The sequence below is a fragment of the Panthera uncia genome, chromosome B1 (genome assembly GCF_023721935.1).
Source record: "Panthera uncia isolate 11264 chromosome B1, Puncia_PCG_1.0, whole genome shotgun sequence".
Lineage (NCBI taxonomy): Eukaryota > Metazoa > Chordata > Mammalia > Carnivora > Felidae > Panthera > Panthera uncia.
In genome coordinates, this window is record NC_064811.1 from 72,647,619 (window position 1) to 72,667,231 (window position 19,613).

At 35.8% G+C, this 19,613-nt stretch overlaps 1 protein-coding gene and 1 long non-coding RNA gene across 8 annotated transcripts in view; both read right to left on the reverse strand.

Annotated features, from left to right (window-relative positions):
- LOC125923682 (uncharacterized) overlaps positions 1-19,613 on the reverse strand; it is a 1,073,698-nt gene that overhangs the window by 200,103 nt on the left and 853,982 nt on the right. The window lies entirely within an intron of this gene.
- Positions 1-19,613, reverse strand: part of SNCA (synuclein alpha) — a 155,872-nt gene that overhangs the window by 116,194 nt on the left and 20,065 nt on the right. The window contains exon 5 of one of the 7 annotated variants that reach the window (XM_049632128.1): positions 14,757-14,979. The exons of the other annotated variants lie outside the window; for them this stretch is intronic. Coding sequence (XP_049488085.1) covers positions 14,887-14,979 — 93 coding nt within the window. The 3' untranslated portion in view covers positions 14,757-14,886. Of the gene's footprint in view, positions 1-14,756; positions 14,980-19,613 lie in introns of those variants that run through there. 7 annotated transcript variants of the gene reach the window in all.

The window sequence follows — 19,613 nt, forward strand, 5'->3', positions numbered from 1 at the left end:
TCATTTATTATAGAGAATGTAACTGAACAATGAAGCAATTTGTTCATGATAACAAAGCTAATGAAGTTAGTATAATTCCACTTTTCAAGGAAAGTTGGAAAAAGCTACATTATATATCCTTAACTAAAGGGGCCATTTCTAGAACTCAATTTACTATAATTCAAACTGCACTACATACAATAGATTACTTCATAGCTTGTTGATAGTTGATAAGTATAGGATCTTTACATGGAAATTCTTTTTTTCTTTTTCTTTTTCTTTTTTTTTTTTTTTTCTGAGAGCCAGTGGAGGAGGTGGAGAGAGGGAGGGGACAAAGGATCTGAAGCGGGCTCTGCACTGACAACAGAGACCCCAGCGTGGGTCTCGAACCCAAACCATGAGATCACGACCTGAGCCGAAGTTGTATGCTCAACAGACTGAGCCACTCAGGCATCCCTACATGGAGATTCTTAAGGGTAGGATTCCTATTTACTCAATAATCAGTTCCAGTCATTGTCTCTGTATTCATATTGCTGCTTGATTTTGTTTTTCTTCTATCAGTGAAAGAAAGAAGGCAAGAAAGCAAGCAAGCAAGAAAGACCAACACACATAAAAACTATCTCATTCTCTTTATGACCTTCAGTACCAAGTAAGACTGATAGAATATCAGGATAAATTTGTGGCAGATTTAGTATCCTGTCTGTCTCATTTTCATGGTTTCCGAGAAGTTAATAGGTTTGTAATGATTATAGTCTGATAAGGAGAAAAAAAAAAAAGAAAACACTGAACCGTCTAGAGTATAAAACAGATTCGAGAAAACTATTCCTTAGCTTTCCTGAGATTTTTCAGGCTTAACTATTACACAGAGATGCTATATTCTTTTTCCCTAAGATCTAAGAGCATTTCTTACTCATTCTTGTATCCTAAAATTTACCATAGTGTATGGCACCATATGGAAATTCATCAAATATTAGTTGAATATCAGATGTGAAAGGAGTTGGTGATGTAACTATAATTTCATATAATTTTTGTGGGTTCACTTATGTTCTATACTTGCAACAAGGTTCCTTTTAAGTTATTTTGCTGTTAGAATCACTATTGGTCGCTATTTAAGAGATCACCTCAACCTTCATTCAAAATACATTTAAAAAGAAAGAAAACTAAAAACTTAAATGTGTGTCTAACAGAGATTACATAAAGATTCTAAAATAGGCAGGTGAAAGATTGCCAAGTTTTAACGTCTATGCGGTAATAGGCCCTGAAAAGAAGTACTGGCTCTATCAGCTTGTGTTAAATGTACCCCAGTGAAGCCAAACAATGGTATTCCCAGAAACAATGCACCTTAGAAGAGTTAATACCAGCTAAATACAAAAATAAAAATTTTTTTTTTAATGTTTATTTACTTTTGAGACAGAGAGAGACAGAGGATGAACGGGGGAGGGTCAGAGAGAGAGAGGGAGACACAGAATCTGAAACAGGCTCCAGGCTCTGAGCTGTCAGCACAGAGCCCGACGTGGGGCTCGAACTCACGAGCCGTGAGATCATGACCTGAGCCGAAGTCGGATGCTTAACCGACTGAGCCACCCAGGCGCCCCACCAGCTAAATACATTGTAACAGTATCATGCCAACTTCTGTTCCAGTAAGGCATAGAGAAAATAACGTATCTCTAACAAGAAAAACTTCAATGCTGTATTAACTGGTGATTGCATTTAAAATATTTTAAAACACCTTCCAGAGGCACCTGGGTGGCTCAGTTGGTTAAACATCTGACTCTTGATTTTAGCTCCAGTCATGATCTCCTGGTTTGTGAGAGAGAGCCCATGTTAGGCTCTGCACTAACAATGGGGAGCCTGCTTGGTATTCTCTCTTCCTTTCTTTCTGTCCCTCCTCTCTTCCTTCTCTCTCAAAATAAATAAATAAACTTTAAACACACACACACACACACACACACACACACACACACACACACACACATTCCCTAAAGTAACAGATACAATTCTAAAAAAAACCCAAAAACCTAATAAATCGTCCTTCAATAGTCTGAAAAGAAACAAGTAGAAAACAAATTAAGCAAAGAATATTAGAACTCAGAAGTTAATAGAAACTAACATGAAAAGCAAGTTGATAATCAAAAGTAAACCTTTGGGATTTTATCAAAATAAAAAGCTTCTGCACAACAAAGGAAACAATCAACAAAACTAAAAGGCAACCTGTAGAATGGGAGAAGATATTTGTGAATGAAATATCTGATAAAGAGTTAGTATCCAAAATATACAAAGGACTGATATGATTCAACACCCCAAAACCAAATAATCCAATTAAAACATAGACAGAAGACACAAATAGACATTTCTCCAAAGAAGACATCCAGATGGCCAACATACATGGAAAGATGCTCAACATCACTCATCATCAGAAATGCAAATCAAAACTACAGTGAGACATTACTTCAGACCTGTCAGAATGGCTAAAATCAACAACAGAAGAAACAAGTGTTGGTGAGGATATGGAATAAAAGGAACATTCGCGGAATGTTGGTGGGAATACAAACTGGTGCAGCCACTGTGGAAAACAGTATGGAAGCTCCTCAGAAAGTTAAATATAGAACTACCCTATGATCCAGTAATTGCATTACTATGTATTTACTCAAAGAATACAAAAACACCAATTCAAAGGGACACATGCACTCCTATGTTTTTAGCAGCATTATTAACAATAGCCAAGATATGGAAGCAGCCCAAATGTCCATTGAGTGACAAACAGATAAAAAAGATGGTGCTATATACACACAATGCAATATTATGCAGACATGAAAAAGAATAAAATCTTGCCATTTGTAACAACACGGGTGGAGCTAGAGAGCATAATGTTAAGTGAAATAAATCTGTCAGAGAAAGGCAAATACCATACAATTTCACTCATGTATGGAAATTAAGAAAACAAATGCACAAAGGGGAAGAAAGAGAGAGAGAGAGAGGAAGAAACAGACTCTTAACTATAGAGAGCAAACTAATGGTTATCAGAGGGGAGGTGGGCAGGGAGGATGGGTGAAATAGGTGATGGAAATTAAGGAAGGAATCTGTCATGATGAGCACTGGGTGATACATGGAATTTTTGAATCACTATATTGTACACCTGAAACTAATAAAACACTATATTAACTACACCAGAATTGTAATTTAAAAAAACATTAAAAAATTAGAAATATAAATTAGAAAACAAACAAAAAAGTAAGTTGCAAATCAATTATACATGTATTCAAAGGAAAAAAGAGTTCATGAAAAACATTCAATAAATATAAATTTTAAAGCATATTTTACCAAATTTTTAAAAGTAATTTTAAAAGAATTAACCAAAAAATACAAAATAAAAGAAGAATTAACCATGATGGCAGCAAAAGCCATTTCTTTCTATATGTTTGGCTGATATGGGTTCAAAGTTTGGGTAGAGAATAACTAAATGAAAATTTAGCGCTGAATTAATACCACTCAAAATAAAATGGATAAACAAAACAAAATTTGGCACACTGATTTATATAACTAATTTCCCCAAATTTTTACTGTGGTAGAAAGTATTAACTCCAAGCAAATATCCAAATTTATCTGAACATAAAAAGTGAGGATGATCACCATCACTGTGGCCATTAATTCTACCTTTGTGAGGCAGTATGGAAAAGGCCACAGTGGTCTGCTCTCTGGCTCATCACATTTTACTCTATCAATTAGAAGGGATCTGGGGACAGGAAGTAGAAAAAGACTGTGGCCCTGAAGCATTTTTGCTCACTCAATTTTCACTGACATCTAGATCTGAGAGATATATTTTGGATTAAGAAAGATCAAATATATGCAAAATCTGCATTGGATGTGAAACTAGGGGCCTTTACACATAATTTTGCTGTAGGGTATCCATTGATCCCCTCTTATAGAGAAGGGATTGTTAAATTAAAATGGTTTCCACCAGATCAAACATTACAGTTGGTAGAATTTATCTGTAGTTTTAGACAGATCCTCATTTGTTTTATCCAAAGATACATCCTGAAATTAAAATTTTCTAGATAAATCAGTGTAACCTATGGATGAAATAAGTTACAAAAAGCCTTCTTTTTGACTCTTGATCAATATTCTGAGATGACTGCTCCCCATCACAAAGGCTAACTGGTTTTTTATGTTTTTCTCTGCTCCTAATGAAATCTGTATTGCTGACGTATTCTGGAAAAAATAAATAAAGAAGACTGGTATCTCAGCCAGTGCCTCCCGGAGTTCCACATGGCTGATGAATCCAGGCAGTGACAAATGACACACTATTCCTCCATATGCAGCCTTTCTCTCCCTCTCATCTTCTCATAGCTGAACACTGTCACATTCCTTGCAAAGGAAACACATTTCATAGCTGTCATCCTTGCATAAAAGGCAGAGGGAAGGGAAAATCCCTTTATCAATCTGCCTAAACATTCCATTTTATTATTTACATATCAATTATCATGAGAAAACACTGAGTGTGTGTTTAGATAGAAAGTGTGGAAAGTTGCTTTGGAAGGCTTTACTTTCAAAGGAAAACAAGTAGTAGAGAGTGAGGAGTAAAAGAATCCTCTTTTTCAAGAGCAATAGGAAGCCTCCTGCCTTGATATTCCTCATCTTCTTTCTGGCATCTCATGCTCACCAACTGCCTAATATTGGATGCATGTGGATCTGCCCATCTGTCCAACAGTCAATCTAATTTATGTGACTTACTAGGAAAACATTTAATGGAATATGAATAATATATAGTGATAAACAGTTTTTTAAATCTCCAAGATTTATCTTACGAGTAAAAACATTACATTGTTCTTAGGGAGAAAGTTAATTTCACATACCCATGTAGGATCAACTAGAATTGTTATACAGGCATGGAAAAGCAAGAACTTTCGTGATAAGTATGCGAGATACAAGTAATTTTATTAGAATCGGCCCATATTCTGTAATATACTAACTTACTAATATGCACCAAAAATCCCACAGAAATCTGAAGTAGAGAATGGCCTTTGCCATTTTATACATTCTTGAAGTTTGTCTTTTTAAATTAAGATAAAAAAATTTTCTGGTTATTTAGTTTTTTTGCAGAAGACTATAGCATTTGCCTTTGCTTTCAGAAGAAAAACAGTCCCTATTTAAATGAATAAAATTCATTTTATATACACTTATTATGTATTGGAAATGTACTTGGAAGGCCAGCATAGCTGGAGGGCAGTGCACCAGTGGAAAAGGGAAAGGACATAGAGCTTAGTGAGAGCCACCGGATGTAGGGTCTGTAAACCACAGTAAGGATTTGGATTTCATTCTGTCTGTGAAAGGAAGCCACTAGATGGTTGACAGCAGGGGAGGGATGATTTGGGTTTTGTTTCAAAAGAATTACTGTGACTGGTAGGGAACAGAGTGGGGTGTGTGAGTAGAAGCAGGGAGGTCACTTCAGAGGCCAGGGAAGGAGTCCAGGTGAAGAAATGATGAACACCTGGCCAAGGATGGTGGAACAGAGAAAGGAGCCATGGTAAGATCAGGGGTATATTTTGAAATACAGGTGAACTGATTAGCTATAGAATTGGATGGAGGATGTGAAAGAAAAAGAATCAAGGATTCTTTCAATGTTTTCACCTAAGCAACCAAATATGAATAGTATATCTGCAGATGCTAGGAACACTAAGTAAGGTGAAATTACTACACATTTCAGCAGTTACAGAATGTTGTTTTGTATTTCTGGAGGCTTGAGCTGGACTTTTTAGACCAGGTAAAATTCAGACAGGAAGCCTAAAAGCCTTCTCAAAGGTAAAGCAGAGTTAAAAATTACATATTAGATGAGGTAACTGGAAAGTATTTTGAAAACACTTGTCTGCCTAGACTGAAGAGTTCTGTCGAGCAATTGTGACATCTCTGATTAAAAAGAAAGAGAGACCAAAGAAAATTGGTCGTGAATAACAAGATTATGTCTTGGGGCTTGATTCTATAGATAGTGGACAGCCACTGGCTAATTTTTCCAGAACTAATCTAGCTAGTAACTTCCAAATTATGTTAAGGAAAGTACTGCCAAAAGCCATTTCATAGATTCCAAAGATAGATCAATGTAGATGCATTTATAAAATGGTTGAACTCTGAGAAGGACCAAGAAGATTTCTTTTTTTTTTTTTTTTTTTTTTTTTTTTTTTTTTTAATTTTTTTTTTTTCAACATTTTTTATTTATTTTTGGGACAGAGAGAGACAGAGCATGAACGGGGGAGGGGCAGAGAGAGAGGGAGACACAGAATCGGAAACAGGCTCCAGGCTCCGAGCCATCAGCCCAGAGCCTGACGCGGGGCTCGAACTCACGGACCGTGAGATCGTGACCTGGCTGAAGTCGGACGCTTAACCGACTGCGCCACCCAGGCGCCCCAAGAAGATTTCTAAATTGCTACCATAAATTTCATCACACACACACACACACACACACACACACACACACACCTCGCACCCACCCTCATGTATATACACACATCAACAACACTAACCCACCACTCACAGCATAAAATAGTACCTTCCTCAAGTCACATTGTTTGTAGTTTCTTTTTAGAACGGTATCAATTACTTTCAAATTTCTATTTGCAACTGAATTCTACGTCTCCTCAATACATATGTCATTCTTATTATGTTTCAATAAACTCTTAGGTCCAAAAATACAACATTTTAAAATGTGACTTTAGGCATTTGGGATGATCAGATCTTCTAGTTAGGACCAAAAGGCAGTGTCTATTAATGAGATACTCACAGGTTATAGGAAAGACTAAAGCATATAAAGGTCTTCCTAGTCCATGTACAAGGTCTTTGTTCATATATAAAATAAATTGTACACTGTGGATGAATTTATCTAACTCCAAGAGAAGTAAACTCCAGTTAAAAAAAGTATATTTTTACAATTTTCTTTTTTTTTCTTTTGTTTTGTTTATTTCTAGAGAGAGAGTGCACACGTGAGAGCATGTGCATGTGTGTGCGCGAACAGGAGACGGGCAGAGAGAGAGAGGGATGGAGAAAGAAAATCCCAAACAGGCTCCTCACTGCCAGCACGGAGCCAGACATAGGGCTGGAACCCACAAACTCTAGGATCATGACCTGAGCCAAAATCAAGAGTCGGACGCTTAACCGACTGAGCCACCCAGGTGCCCCTACTTTTACAACTTTCTATATGTCATCAGATTAACAAAAGCATTAAAAGTTTATTTGCAAGCTTAAGGAGATCTGAGTATACATGAATATAAAATGATGACAGCTTTCTCAGAGCCCAAAAGATTTGCATTAAAATTTTGCAAAGTCAAATTGTAAGGCCCCAAATGATCAGATAAACTTGCCAAAAATGAAAGAACGAATAAAGCATTAAACTCATTCAGGCAGTATAACTCATTACTCTGCAAAAATCTTTGTTCAAATTTATCTTGAAATTTGGATGTAGTACCCAGTATTATTAGATAAATAAAAAGACAATCGCTGAAATGGTATTTGAATTTGGTTTGACAGTTGGGATCAAGAGAAATAAGGACTATAGCCAGATATATCTGAGAAATAATAAGAGACTATGAGTGCTATGATACCTCACTCAGAGACAGCTTTTCTCTAAACTTAAACGGAAGGAGGTTGGGGAAGCAATCTTCAAGCAGTCTGTGAAACCAATAGACTAACAAACTCCTACATATACTCATCATGATGAAGAGCTAGATATCAATGCCTAGAGCACAATAAATTGGTTTTGTACATCACTATATTTCTGATGATGCCTGGCATAGCATTTCACACACAGCATGACTTTAACAAATACGGACCAGATGAATGGATGAGTAAATGGGTGAATGGATGAATAACTAATAGTATAACTATATTTTTAAGTACCCATGAAACTGATTTTTTTTAATTCGTTGAACAAACATAAACAGAACTGGGACACTAAGAAGGAAAATTGGCTTCTTTAAGTTCTAATTATGGTCAAACCAGCAGAATGTTTAGTCACATAAATGTTGAATATAGTGGAATATTATAAACACCGCTTATTATGCTTTTGTTATGAGTCTGATACATACTTATTAAAGGAAATTAAAGAAAATATAAGTAAGCAAGGGGAGCCAATAAAATGACTATAATCCGTGACCCAGAAAAAGTCTACTGTAGTGTTTCCTCAAGGACATCGTGGGAGGACTTTTTGTGGTTGCTGTAATGCCTGAGGGATAGTGCTGGCATCTCACAGGCAATGCCTATGAATGAGAGAGTTCTCCAAAGCAAAATATTATTCAACCAGAAATGCAAAGAGTGCTTCACTGAGAAAAACTGAGAGCCTGATGCATTTACTTGAGGTCTTTATACATACATACACCAGGCACAGATGGTTTCTAAATAGAAATAGGCAATACTATACAAACTGTTCATATTGTTTAGTAATCTGTTCTTTTCACTTAATGCAACAAGAGCGTCATTCCACTCCATGAAGTATTCTATTCTTCTACTCCAACATTTTAATGGCTGTTCAGCATACCACTGTATGGATCACCCATATCTTAGGCCTTATCAACCTTATCTAAAACCCTATTGTCAAACTACTAACAATTTTCTTCAACTTAACATTATAATCAATGCTGAGATGAATATCCTTATATTTAAATTCGTGATGAGTGGGGCACCTGGGTGGCTCAGTCAGTCAAGCATCCGACTTCAGCTCAGGTCGTGACCTCACTGTTTGTGAGTTTGAGTCCCACATTTGGCTCTGTGCTGACAGCTCAGAGCCTGGAGCTTGCTTCAGATTCTGTGTCTTCCTCTCTGTCTGCTCTCCCCCGCTCACACTCTATCTCTCTTTCAAAAATAAATAAACAAAAAATATAAATAAATAAATAAATAAATAAATAAAAATAAAAATATAAATAAATAAAAAAATAATTTTTTTTTAAATTTTATTTTAGAGAGAGAGAGAGTGAATAAGCTGGGGGGAAAGGAGCAGAGGGAAAAAGAGTGAGACTCCCAAGCAGGTTCCATGCTTAGCACAGAACCTGATGTGGGGCTCAATCCCATGACCCTGGGATCATAACCTGAGTCAAAATCAGGAGTCAGATGCTCAACTGACTGAGCCACCAGGTGCCCCTAAATTAATGGTCATTTAGAAGTGAAACTGTTGATTGAAAGAATATACATAATTTCAGTGCCTTTAATATAGATTTCCAACATGTACTCAAGAATGATATGTATCAATTTGTGCTCCAACCATCATGTTGGTGATTGAGTGGACATCTGTCACATAAAGTTGCCAGAAATGTGAAACACCAACTGAAGGCACTGTAACCTTGGGTAATAGCTGTAATAGGCAATTCCCTATCCCACATTTAAACAGGTGTGAGGATTGCTGTGAAATAAGATCACAGTTGAGCCACTGAAAGTAAATTATAAAAGCTCAAGTTCCAGACCCTTTTCCATTGTTTTCCCAACAGTAAAGTATAAAAAGAAAGAGGAGAGAGATTTCTAGGGAAATAGATTTGAAAGAAAGTATTAGTGGAGTGTCGGAATCTGTATTTTGCTCTGAATACTTCTCTCTGAATATTTCTCTATGAGTGGTAACTCATGAAGTTGGAGAGGTCTGTGAGCTGGGCAAGCTCACATCTCATTCCCTAGTGGGATTCTGCCTGAAGAGTAAGACCAAATAACTTTCCTAATGCTAATAGAGTATGAGCAAATAATCACACAGACATGGGGGGCTCACATACCAAGTTGGAGAGTTTAATCTTGCTCCCCTCACACCTACATCCCCTGATTCCTAAGAGTTGAGGCTGGTGTGGCAGGGGTTCCTAAGTTTCCCCTGAGCCCAGATCAGGTAAAAAGAGGAGTATATGGGCTCTGGTGGCCAAGTGTGGATGACAGAAGCAGGAGATGACAGGAGAACAGGAGTGGATAGATGGGCACATTTAGACCACACCATATACCACATCAGAGAGTCACCCCAGGACATTAATAGCTGTGCTAAATGAAAACCAGACCCAATCAAGAGCAAGGATATTGTTGTTCCTATCCTCCCTTCTTTCCCCCTTTGCAGACATATCACCTCATTTTCAGGTGAACTTGGGGAGAGGAAACTTTGAGCTCATGTTAAGTTCTGGCAACAAGTAAACCTTGCATTTGGTTGAATATTTATACAATAAGTCTGCTTAACATGGGAAATAACTAAACATTAAATGCAAGGCCTTAAATGTTATAAACTAAGCATTAGTGCTTATCATGAAGGTGTCAAAGTCAGATAAGCTTGGGATTGTACCTCCTCTGGAAGCTCCCATTCTAGAAAGTTTTGGCATAGAAAATTAGCTTCAGGAAAAACTCTCTGGCCTTCTTCCCTTCAGTGGACTTTCCTTCCTTTGAGTATAAGGGAAGGAGCCGAGAAGATACACGGGCAAATCTTAGACATGTCCCTATACAGGTCAGCAGGGAGCTTCATCAGCATTTGGTACAAAAACTTCATAGGAATGAAGAAAGTCATTTCTTTTGCCTTGTTCAAGAGATTTTATAGAAAATGGCTATAAAAGAATAGGATTTAGATATGAGATGCTTAGTCCTGATGATCTCTCTAAATATCTCTAACCCAGGACCTACACACCAACCTTATTAAGAAAAAGACAACAAGAGTGAATGAGAACAATTTCAGTCAGCCTGAGCTCCAGACCTGAGCTCCACTAAACGCCCAGAACTACTCTCTATGGCTTTGGTATTAAAAAGGCATTTAGAAAAGACAGCACCTCTACTCCTAATAAGATACTAGGGCTCTGGAATTTTATTTCAAAGAAAAAAAATTTTCTTCTATTTCAAAGAAAAAAAAATTTAACTTCATTTACACCTGTTTCCCTAAATTATTTCTTTCTATTTATATCATGTGTGTAATATTTAGTAGAACCACATTGAGGAAATCAGAGGAAAAATAATAGTAATGTAACTTCATTTTATTTAGCTAAATAAAGTAGGATGTTCATTGAATGGTTTTTACATTTTCTGTGTTTACAATTTACTTATATAAACGAGACCTATAATTATATATCTAACACATTTCAATGAAAATACAGCCTCTTCTTAATAAAATGTCCCCACTGTATAACATGTTACAGTTCATGTTTATCTTTTGTGTGCATGATTTCACTTCATTCACAAAGACTCTGTGCAGTGGCTGGCCAGTTACAGACACTCAAGTAGCTTTGGTTTAGAAAGGTTAAATGAATTCTGAGGTCTGGCAATGTGTAACTGAACAAACTGGCCTAAAATTCAAGCCATTAAACATACTTAAAACATTTTGACTTCATTTAATCCAGCCCTTTTATTTCACAGATGAGAAAATCCATGCTCAGAGGGGTGAGATGATATCACTCAGCAGAGGGAGAGAGACAAGACCAATTCCATGTTCCCTGACTTAAAGCCCATGCCCTGAGCTTTGAGCCATGCTTTTCCTACACATGACCAAATCAAATGATGCAGGTAAATCAGAAACCCAGTACAAAGATAAAGGTCAGTGGCTATCATGGGGAGTCAAAAGAACAGATATAGAGCAGCTTTAATTAGAAAACTTGTGAACTGCTTTTGTTTTAAATTCCCAAGTGTTAGTTTCCCTTGCAGAAAGACTACGAGGGAAAGGTTATTACTTTAAGCAGTTATTAGTATTTAGTGAAGATTACTTTTTAAGGTGCCTACTTTACATACATCATAATGGTAAAAATTTAAGATGAAGTATTTTTAATGTCATTGTATGCTTTTCATGACAATTATATTAATCTTCAAACTCAGTGATGTAGCTGGAGCACGTGCTTTCTCCAATTTCACTAGATAGCAAATAATACACAGTCTACTGGCCAAAAACTGGGCCCTTCAGACAAAGCTGTATGTACATACTCAGAAAACTCTTGTGGCATAAATTAGCACAGTGTATATTGAAAGGACAATTCTCCACTTTTTTGAGCATTTCCAACAATTAAATAGGATAAAGTGTGTATATGTATGTGAATTGGAGATAATTTGCTATTATGGCTTGTCAGACAGTTAAATTCTAGTCTTAAACTCTTAAATTCTAAAATTCATAAATTAACAGTTCACACGTTATAGTTCACAATTTAAAAAGCTGCCAAATGAATTCATTCTTATGAATTCAGTTCCAAATAAATTTATTATGTTGTGTTAGTGTGAAGAACACAAAGGAAAAGTAAGGTAGTTTCTACTTCTAACCAGGAAGATAAAATATATATTCTTTTAAAAAAACTTTTTTATTCATTCAATTATTTATTTATTCAAAACACATAATTTCTAGCTCAGTGTTCTTTGTATTAATGTACCACCATAGCCATATTAAGAATTAATTACTACTTTGAGAATTTTCAAAATATCTGTTTAGTGATTCTAGAATCACCTGATAGAGGAATATTTAAATTGTAACTTGCCATTTGCAACAATGTGGATGGAACTAGAGTGTATCCTACTAAGCAAAATAAGTCAGAGAAAGACAGATATGTGATTTCACTCATATGTGGAATTTAAGAAACACAATGGTTAAACATAGGGGAAGGGAAGAAAACATAAGATAGAAACAGAGAGGGAGGCAAACCATAAGAGACTTAAATACAGAGAACAAACTAAGGGTTTCTGGAGGGCCAATAGGTGGGGGGAAGGGTTAAATGGGTGATGGGCATTAAGGAGGGCACTTTTTGGGATGAGCACTGGGTGTTATATGTAAATAATGAAACACTGGGTTCTACTCCTGAAGCCAAGACTACACTGTATGTTAACTAACTTGAATTTAAACTTTAAAAAATTGTAACTTAAAGATTTCAATGTTTTGCAAAGTTTTGATAAAATTTCTTATAAAAGAATTACCTCCTATTTGAATTTACAAACTACTTATTTTCTCCTCATCAGGGAACAATTGGGTTGATGAGATATATCATTCAATTCTAGTTCCATAATTGTGTAGTTGCATGCAAAACACAATTGGCATCTCATTTACCTTATTTCTATTCCTTTGAATTCAAGTAAATATATTTTGCCCTAGATTTTTGTGTTTTTTAAATATCTATTTTCTTTTGATAAAGCAAACACCCTCAACTATCTCCCTGAAAATTGGAAAACTAAAAGCGTATATCTGAAGGGGCAGAAATTCAAATTATTCTTACTTTTTAGAAACAAGAAAACTGATTATCATTGAAGTTTGGGAAATGACTACTGTATGTCATAATGAAAAAAATACATCTATTACCTTTATTCCTGTCACCGAAACATATTAATATTCTTTTTCCAGGTTTTCCATTGAATTACGAGGTGGAAATACGGCTCAGATGGTAGCAGAGTTTTAAAATGAAAACACCTTAGCTTGAAATCTTTCTACATATAATAGTATCTGATTCATGAAAATATCAAAATTATCATGTTCTTTTTGCAGGTGAAGGGACATTTGCAATAGGTGTTAGCCACATGTACAGTAAAGACTGATTCATAAAAGTATGGCTATTGCTTTCACGGTGCATTCACTGAATTTTAATTCACATTAAGCATTTATGAAGGAATAAGCCAATTTCAGAAATATGGTTTAAAGCTATTTGCTGGTGTGCCTTGAAGCAGTTCTATCAGACTCTTCCTATAATACATTTTCTAACAAACACAACTACTATCACAACTGGTTCTTTGAAGACGGAAATTGGATTTGTGGCCATGTATCTATTGCGGGGTTATAATCCTTACACATTATTAACAACTGGTCCTAGGACTCAGGTGGGAGAATTTTTATGTTTCTGTCTAAACAGCTAAAATATTGTGGCTGTTATCTCTATGTGTGTGAGGTAATTTCATGGCCTGCTGACAAAAACAAAATTTAAAGTAGAATATATATTGGGAGTACAGATCTCTCTCTCATTCTTAACAACAAGCATTTTTTCCCTTATGGTGGATATGTACTTTTTACAGATACATACACAGTCTCAAAGAGCAGAGATGCTCCTTTTTCCCAGGGGTAAATATGTCAGTGCTATGCCAAGACCCCACATTTCTTGAAGGCTGGAGCTATCCGTGTGTTATCCACCTCTGTATTCCTCATGGTGCCCAGCTGAGTGTCCAGCACATACAAAGTACCCATTAAATGAATGAATGCTATTGAATTTTAATGAAAACATAACCATAAGCCTATGTTCCTTACAACTTCATGTACAATTATTGTGCACCTTCCCATTCACAACCTTACAAGATTAAGTGTCATTAGGAATCATGATTAATCCTTCCCGAACCCAGTGAAATATTATGAGATATAAAGAAAGTCCAACATAACAGATGTGTTTCCAAGTGGAAAGACTTCATGTAATATTAGTGGACTTTCATATGAGCTTCAAATATTGATTTTTTATATGCCACATTGCAAAATATTACTGATTATAGACATGTTAAAACAAAGAAATCAGATCAATTAGGTTTTTTCTTTAGTTACAACATGCTTTAAGCTAAGATTATGATGCTGTTAATCTTGACATCTCCTGTTACCTTGTTATAAACAATACACTATTAAGATTATACCTATAATAGGTATATGCTTCTTCAAAGAAATCTGAAAGATTGACTGTCACCTTTGGCTTATTTATGAAATCAGCATAAATGAGTTAGCTGATGTCAACATCCATCATCTGATTATTTGATTAGAAAGTCTATAATACTCAAGTGTTTAAAAATAAGTCTGCATCAAGCTAGACATCGTAGCTCTGCTAAGTCAAAGGAAAGTTAAGTAGAAGGACATTTAAATGTTATAAATTATGTCAAACCTGTTATTTTTCATTCCTGCTTTGTTTTACTCCTCCAGCACAAACTTGGTTAGCTATCTTCTTATGAATTAATGCAGGAGCACAGAGTATGCATGCTACTATCCATTTGAAATCAATATTTTCCAGATAAGTAGGCTGGAGCCAGTAAAAAATTCTTAAAATCTGATCTATTTTTTTCATACTGTTTAGGCACTTCACTCTGATTCTGAGGAAAAATAAAAACAGATGAACTTGAATATTTCAAGTATCTGAGGCTATAGATATTTCAAGCTTATTTCCTGAATGAAACCTATTAATTTCCATGCAGATAGTTCAATGCCTAAATGGCATGTGATAATGAAGCTGACTGCTGTACTATTTGTCAGGCAGTGGCTCTATAGGAGATGCAGAACTTTCACTCTCTATAAATTAAAAAATATATATTTTACAAAAGTATAGACTTCAGGGACACTGAGGATCCAGCTCTTCTAGAGTATTCCAGAAAGCAATAAATAAACACTTATTTGTTCAGCAAGGATTTATTTAAGCAGTAACCACATGCAAAGCACTGTTGAGGGGTTGTAATGGAGTCAATGTAGTGACTAGCTGTATACTGCACACATAAATGTACTACAGAACCTCTTACTTGATTGTTGGTTTGTAATAGTCTTGGTATCAGCAGATAACTTGTTCTCAATAGAAGTAGTAAACAAATTTTGTCTATATAACTCTGTTTGAACTTAAAGATTGAGTATTTCTGCCAGTGCATTTGCAGCCTGTTTTCTACCATGCCAATCAAATAAGCTTTAGGAAATAAATTGTGTAGCTATAACCTCTTGTGTGCACACAGGTAAAAATATAGATCAGTAGATGTACTATTCTAATGTATTCAGTAGAGGAGCTAATAATATTTGATAAAGCAAATTCTTAAAATTCAAGACATCCTATTTGTCCTTTAATCTAATGTCTTATAATTAGAAATTAGATCTAAGGATAGCTTCATTCATATGAAATTCAAATTCAAAATAATACTTACATATCTGTCATTATATCTCTCTGTTAACATCAAAAGGAGATAGAGTACACCAAAGCAAACATTCCCAAAGAAATAAATTTATCAAAAACCGGAAAAACCAAAATGAGCTACTGGAGCTCTTGATTAAAGAAAAAAAAAAAAAAGGAAGAGAAAACACCACAGGGAGGAAATAAAGAAAAGAAGGAAGGGTGGAAGGGAGAAGGGGAGGAAAAGAAGGAGAGAAGGAAGGAGGAAAGAAATGGGCGGGCGGGGGGTGGGGGGAGATTTGTTCCACTAATCAGGGAGTAATGAGCCAAATACTCTCAAAAGGCATGAGGGCTAAACATCAATATAGCCACTCTTTTTGCAGTGTTCTTGATATTCAAGAGAAGCACCAACTGCCAACAGAATGGCACAGCCAACAATCCACTCCAACAACCCAGTAGTCCTGCTAATCATATCCCTCTTCCCTCCAGTATCATGAAATGAACCACCAAATCTTGTTGATATTACCTCCTACATAGTTTTCATATTAATCCTTTCCTTTCTCTTCCCCCACTAACATCTTAGAATATGCACTCATCTCCTCTTTCCATCATAGCCCACTAACTGTCCCTGGTTTCCACTCTTCCCTCCCTTTAATCTGTTTCCTGCCTGACAGGTAGAGACATCTATTCAACAGGCAAAATTATAAGCTGACATCCTTGCTTAAAAATTTTTAATAGGTTCCTTCATTCTTAGAATAAAGACCAACATTCTCAACCCAGCCAACCAGGATGTGACCTCCACACACCTCTCCAGCTCCTTCTACCTTATTTTCTGTGGCTCCAGCTACAGTCCATAGTCCCCTCCTACCACATGAGATTTCCTCATGTTGTTACTTTTGCCTGCAATGTTTTTTCTCCAACTTCCACTTGCTTATTAATTGCCAGCCATTTTTCTAGATCTCAGTGCAAACATCACTTCTTCAGGGAAGCCTTTGTAATGTTCTCCCTTACCCCTATTGCATACTAGCTGGGATATCCTCAGCATTATGTACTCCATAGCATTTCACAGTTTAGAACTGCATACATATTGTGTGGCAATTAGATGCTTATTATTAATCTTTGTCACTAGACTGTAAGCTTAATGAAGAGAAAAAACAGTGTATAGTTTTCTGACATACAGCGAGCAAGCATTATTTCTTGAGTGAAGAATGAGTATGTCGATGGAATCATTAACAAGTGGTTAAAGCTTCAATAATTTGCTTATTTTCATTTACCAGAATCATTTTGATCAGAGTTTGAATGATGAAATTACACTACTTCACAATCTCATAATGAGTAAATTGAATGATTTATCTAAACTCTCTAGCATTTGGGGGATTTCATAGATACAGCCACAACGGAAAGATTATTAGCATCTTTCTTGAGTTATAATAGAAACTCAGAACATTGTTGCTAAATTGGGCTTTAACAGTTTTCTGGTATAGTTTCTCATTATTTGAGAAAGAGTTTTAGGAGATTCTCAAAAGGTCATCCAGCCTGTTGGTGATAGAGCAGGGATGAAAATCAGCTATTTAAATTCTAGTTTAATTTTTTTTTATAGAACTATACTGCAATTTCTAGGTATTATGGCTTCATTTTCATATTAAAAACTTGAAAGAACTTGTAAGTACACATAAGAGAAATATCTCCAAATGGTTAATTTTGTTATATCATTTAGATTTCTGCTTTAAAGTATGAAGATAATAGTAATATTTTTAGAAAAGTAAAAACCAAGCCCAATTTCTTAAGAAATGAAGCACTTTCATGCCTTATTTGCAATTTACACTGTAGGCCTTACGTAGGGGTGAGAAGCGGATGATACATGTTTCCCTGTTTTTTTAATATTCTGAAGCATAGAATTTTTCCAGTTATTTCTGGTTGTCCACAAGTCAGCTATAAAAGCTCAAAGGGAAGGTAAGTGATTAGGGAAGGGACATAGTGGATGGGAAAAGCCGTACTGGTATCCAATCAATTACAATTGGCCATGTGATCTTGGACTGCTCGCTTCCCCTCTGCAGATTTCACTTTCCCCATCTGCACAGAGAATTGGTCTAAATCATGGACTCTGTCTATTTATGGGCTTCCAAGACCCCCCTAAGCCTTTCATTGTGTATATTTCTGAGAAGAGAGTCCACAGCTTCTATCAGATTTGGCAGAAAAGTCTAGGACACCAAACAGGTTAACTGCTTCTGTACTAATACCTGCGGTCCCTCCTAACTTTTGAAAAGTACTAAAGCTACAAATATAATTATAAATTGAGACAGAAAGTAGAAATTTGTATGACTATTATCACAAGAAATATGATTATTTGAAAAGCGTAATCCACACAAAAGAATACTACCTTCACCAGCCATACATTTCAGTGTAGGCTGAAGAACTTCACTAGAAGCCCAGCCCAGATTTTCTATAACTAGCATAAGTTTCCCAGATGATATAAATACATGTGATAAATTTCAGTATGTCACAGGTTTTTAGTCCTGTGTTTCTAATATCAATGTTTTAATGATCCATCAAAGCAGGCCTGCTACATAGCATTGTATGGAGTGGAAATAACCCAGAGTAGTTTGCCAGCAAGTAAAGCTATTTTCTTATAGTTTTTCAAAATATCTATTCCAAAATCTCTTTGGTTATAACTTTCAGATAGTTGAATAGCCACAGTTGCTATACTATCCACATAATTATTAGATACAGAAATAAAAATCACTTTGCTTGTTTACTTATTTCCTTCCTTCTTTTCCTTCTTAATAAATATTCCTAATTATCTACTATGTGTCAGGTACTGTTCCAGATACTTGTGAAATATCAGTGAACAAAATCAATATATTCCACCCTCATGGTGCTTATATTTTAGGAGGCGACAAAGAAAATAACAACAGATATTAAAAAAAAAGTAAGTTATTCATGATTCTTAAAGGTGATACATGCTTTGGTATAAAAGGAAAAAAATAAACAGTAGGGAGACTGGGAATACCAGAGGTGAAGAGAATGACTCCAATCTCAAATAGTACAGGGTAGGCCTCACTGAGAAGGTGTCATTTAACAAGACCTGAGAAGATGAGGCCGTGAACCAAGTATACAACCTTGGGGAAGAGCCTTCTAGACAGAGAGAGGAGCCAGGGCAAGGGAGTTCTTGGTTTGTTTAAGGAGTAGCAAGGAGGCCATGGTGTCAGAGAAACAGCAAAAATGTCTGCTGCTGTGGTCTCGAAATTTATGAAATTTCATATTCCAGTTGACATCTCATTTTCTATCACTTACCTGTCAAAATGAAAGTCATAGTATCTTTTGTATATTCTTACTAGCGTCTCATATTTGTCAAGAAATGCATTCAAAGTTCTGAGAATTTTAAAATCACCCCAAAAGCACAATCTCCGGTTGGTATACAATTTAAGTCTCTTCGTTCCCACAAACATGTATTTGCAAATTAACTGCTATGCGATAAGCAAATGTACCATTTAATAAGAGATGATGTCATTATAAAGAAATCAACTAAAAGATCTTCATTTTGAAAATCTGTCATTTGGGCACAAAGCATTTGTTATGTTTCAACAAAGAGAGATTGCAAGACTCATAGCTAATGTGAAAGCACCCATTCTTTCTGAAATGTCATAGCTCTTTTCATATTTATTACATTTGTTCATTTCATTAACTTTCTTCCAGAAAATGAAACAATCATGATTACTGTACAGTTTTCACGGCATTTATCTGGATTAATGCCTCCAAAAAGAATGCACACATGAAGGTAGATCTTTTTTTTTTTTTTTTAACAAGAGGAGGGTGAGTCAGCCCTCCCTCAAATAAGCATCTTATTCTTGCCTTCCA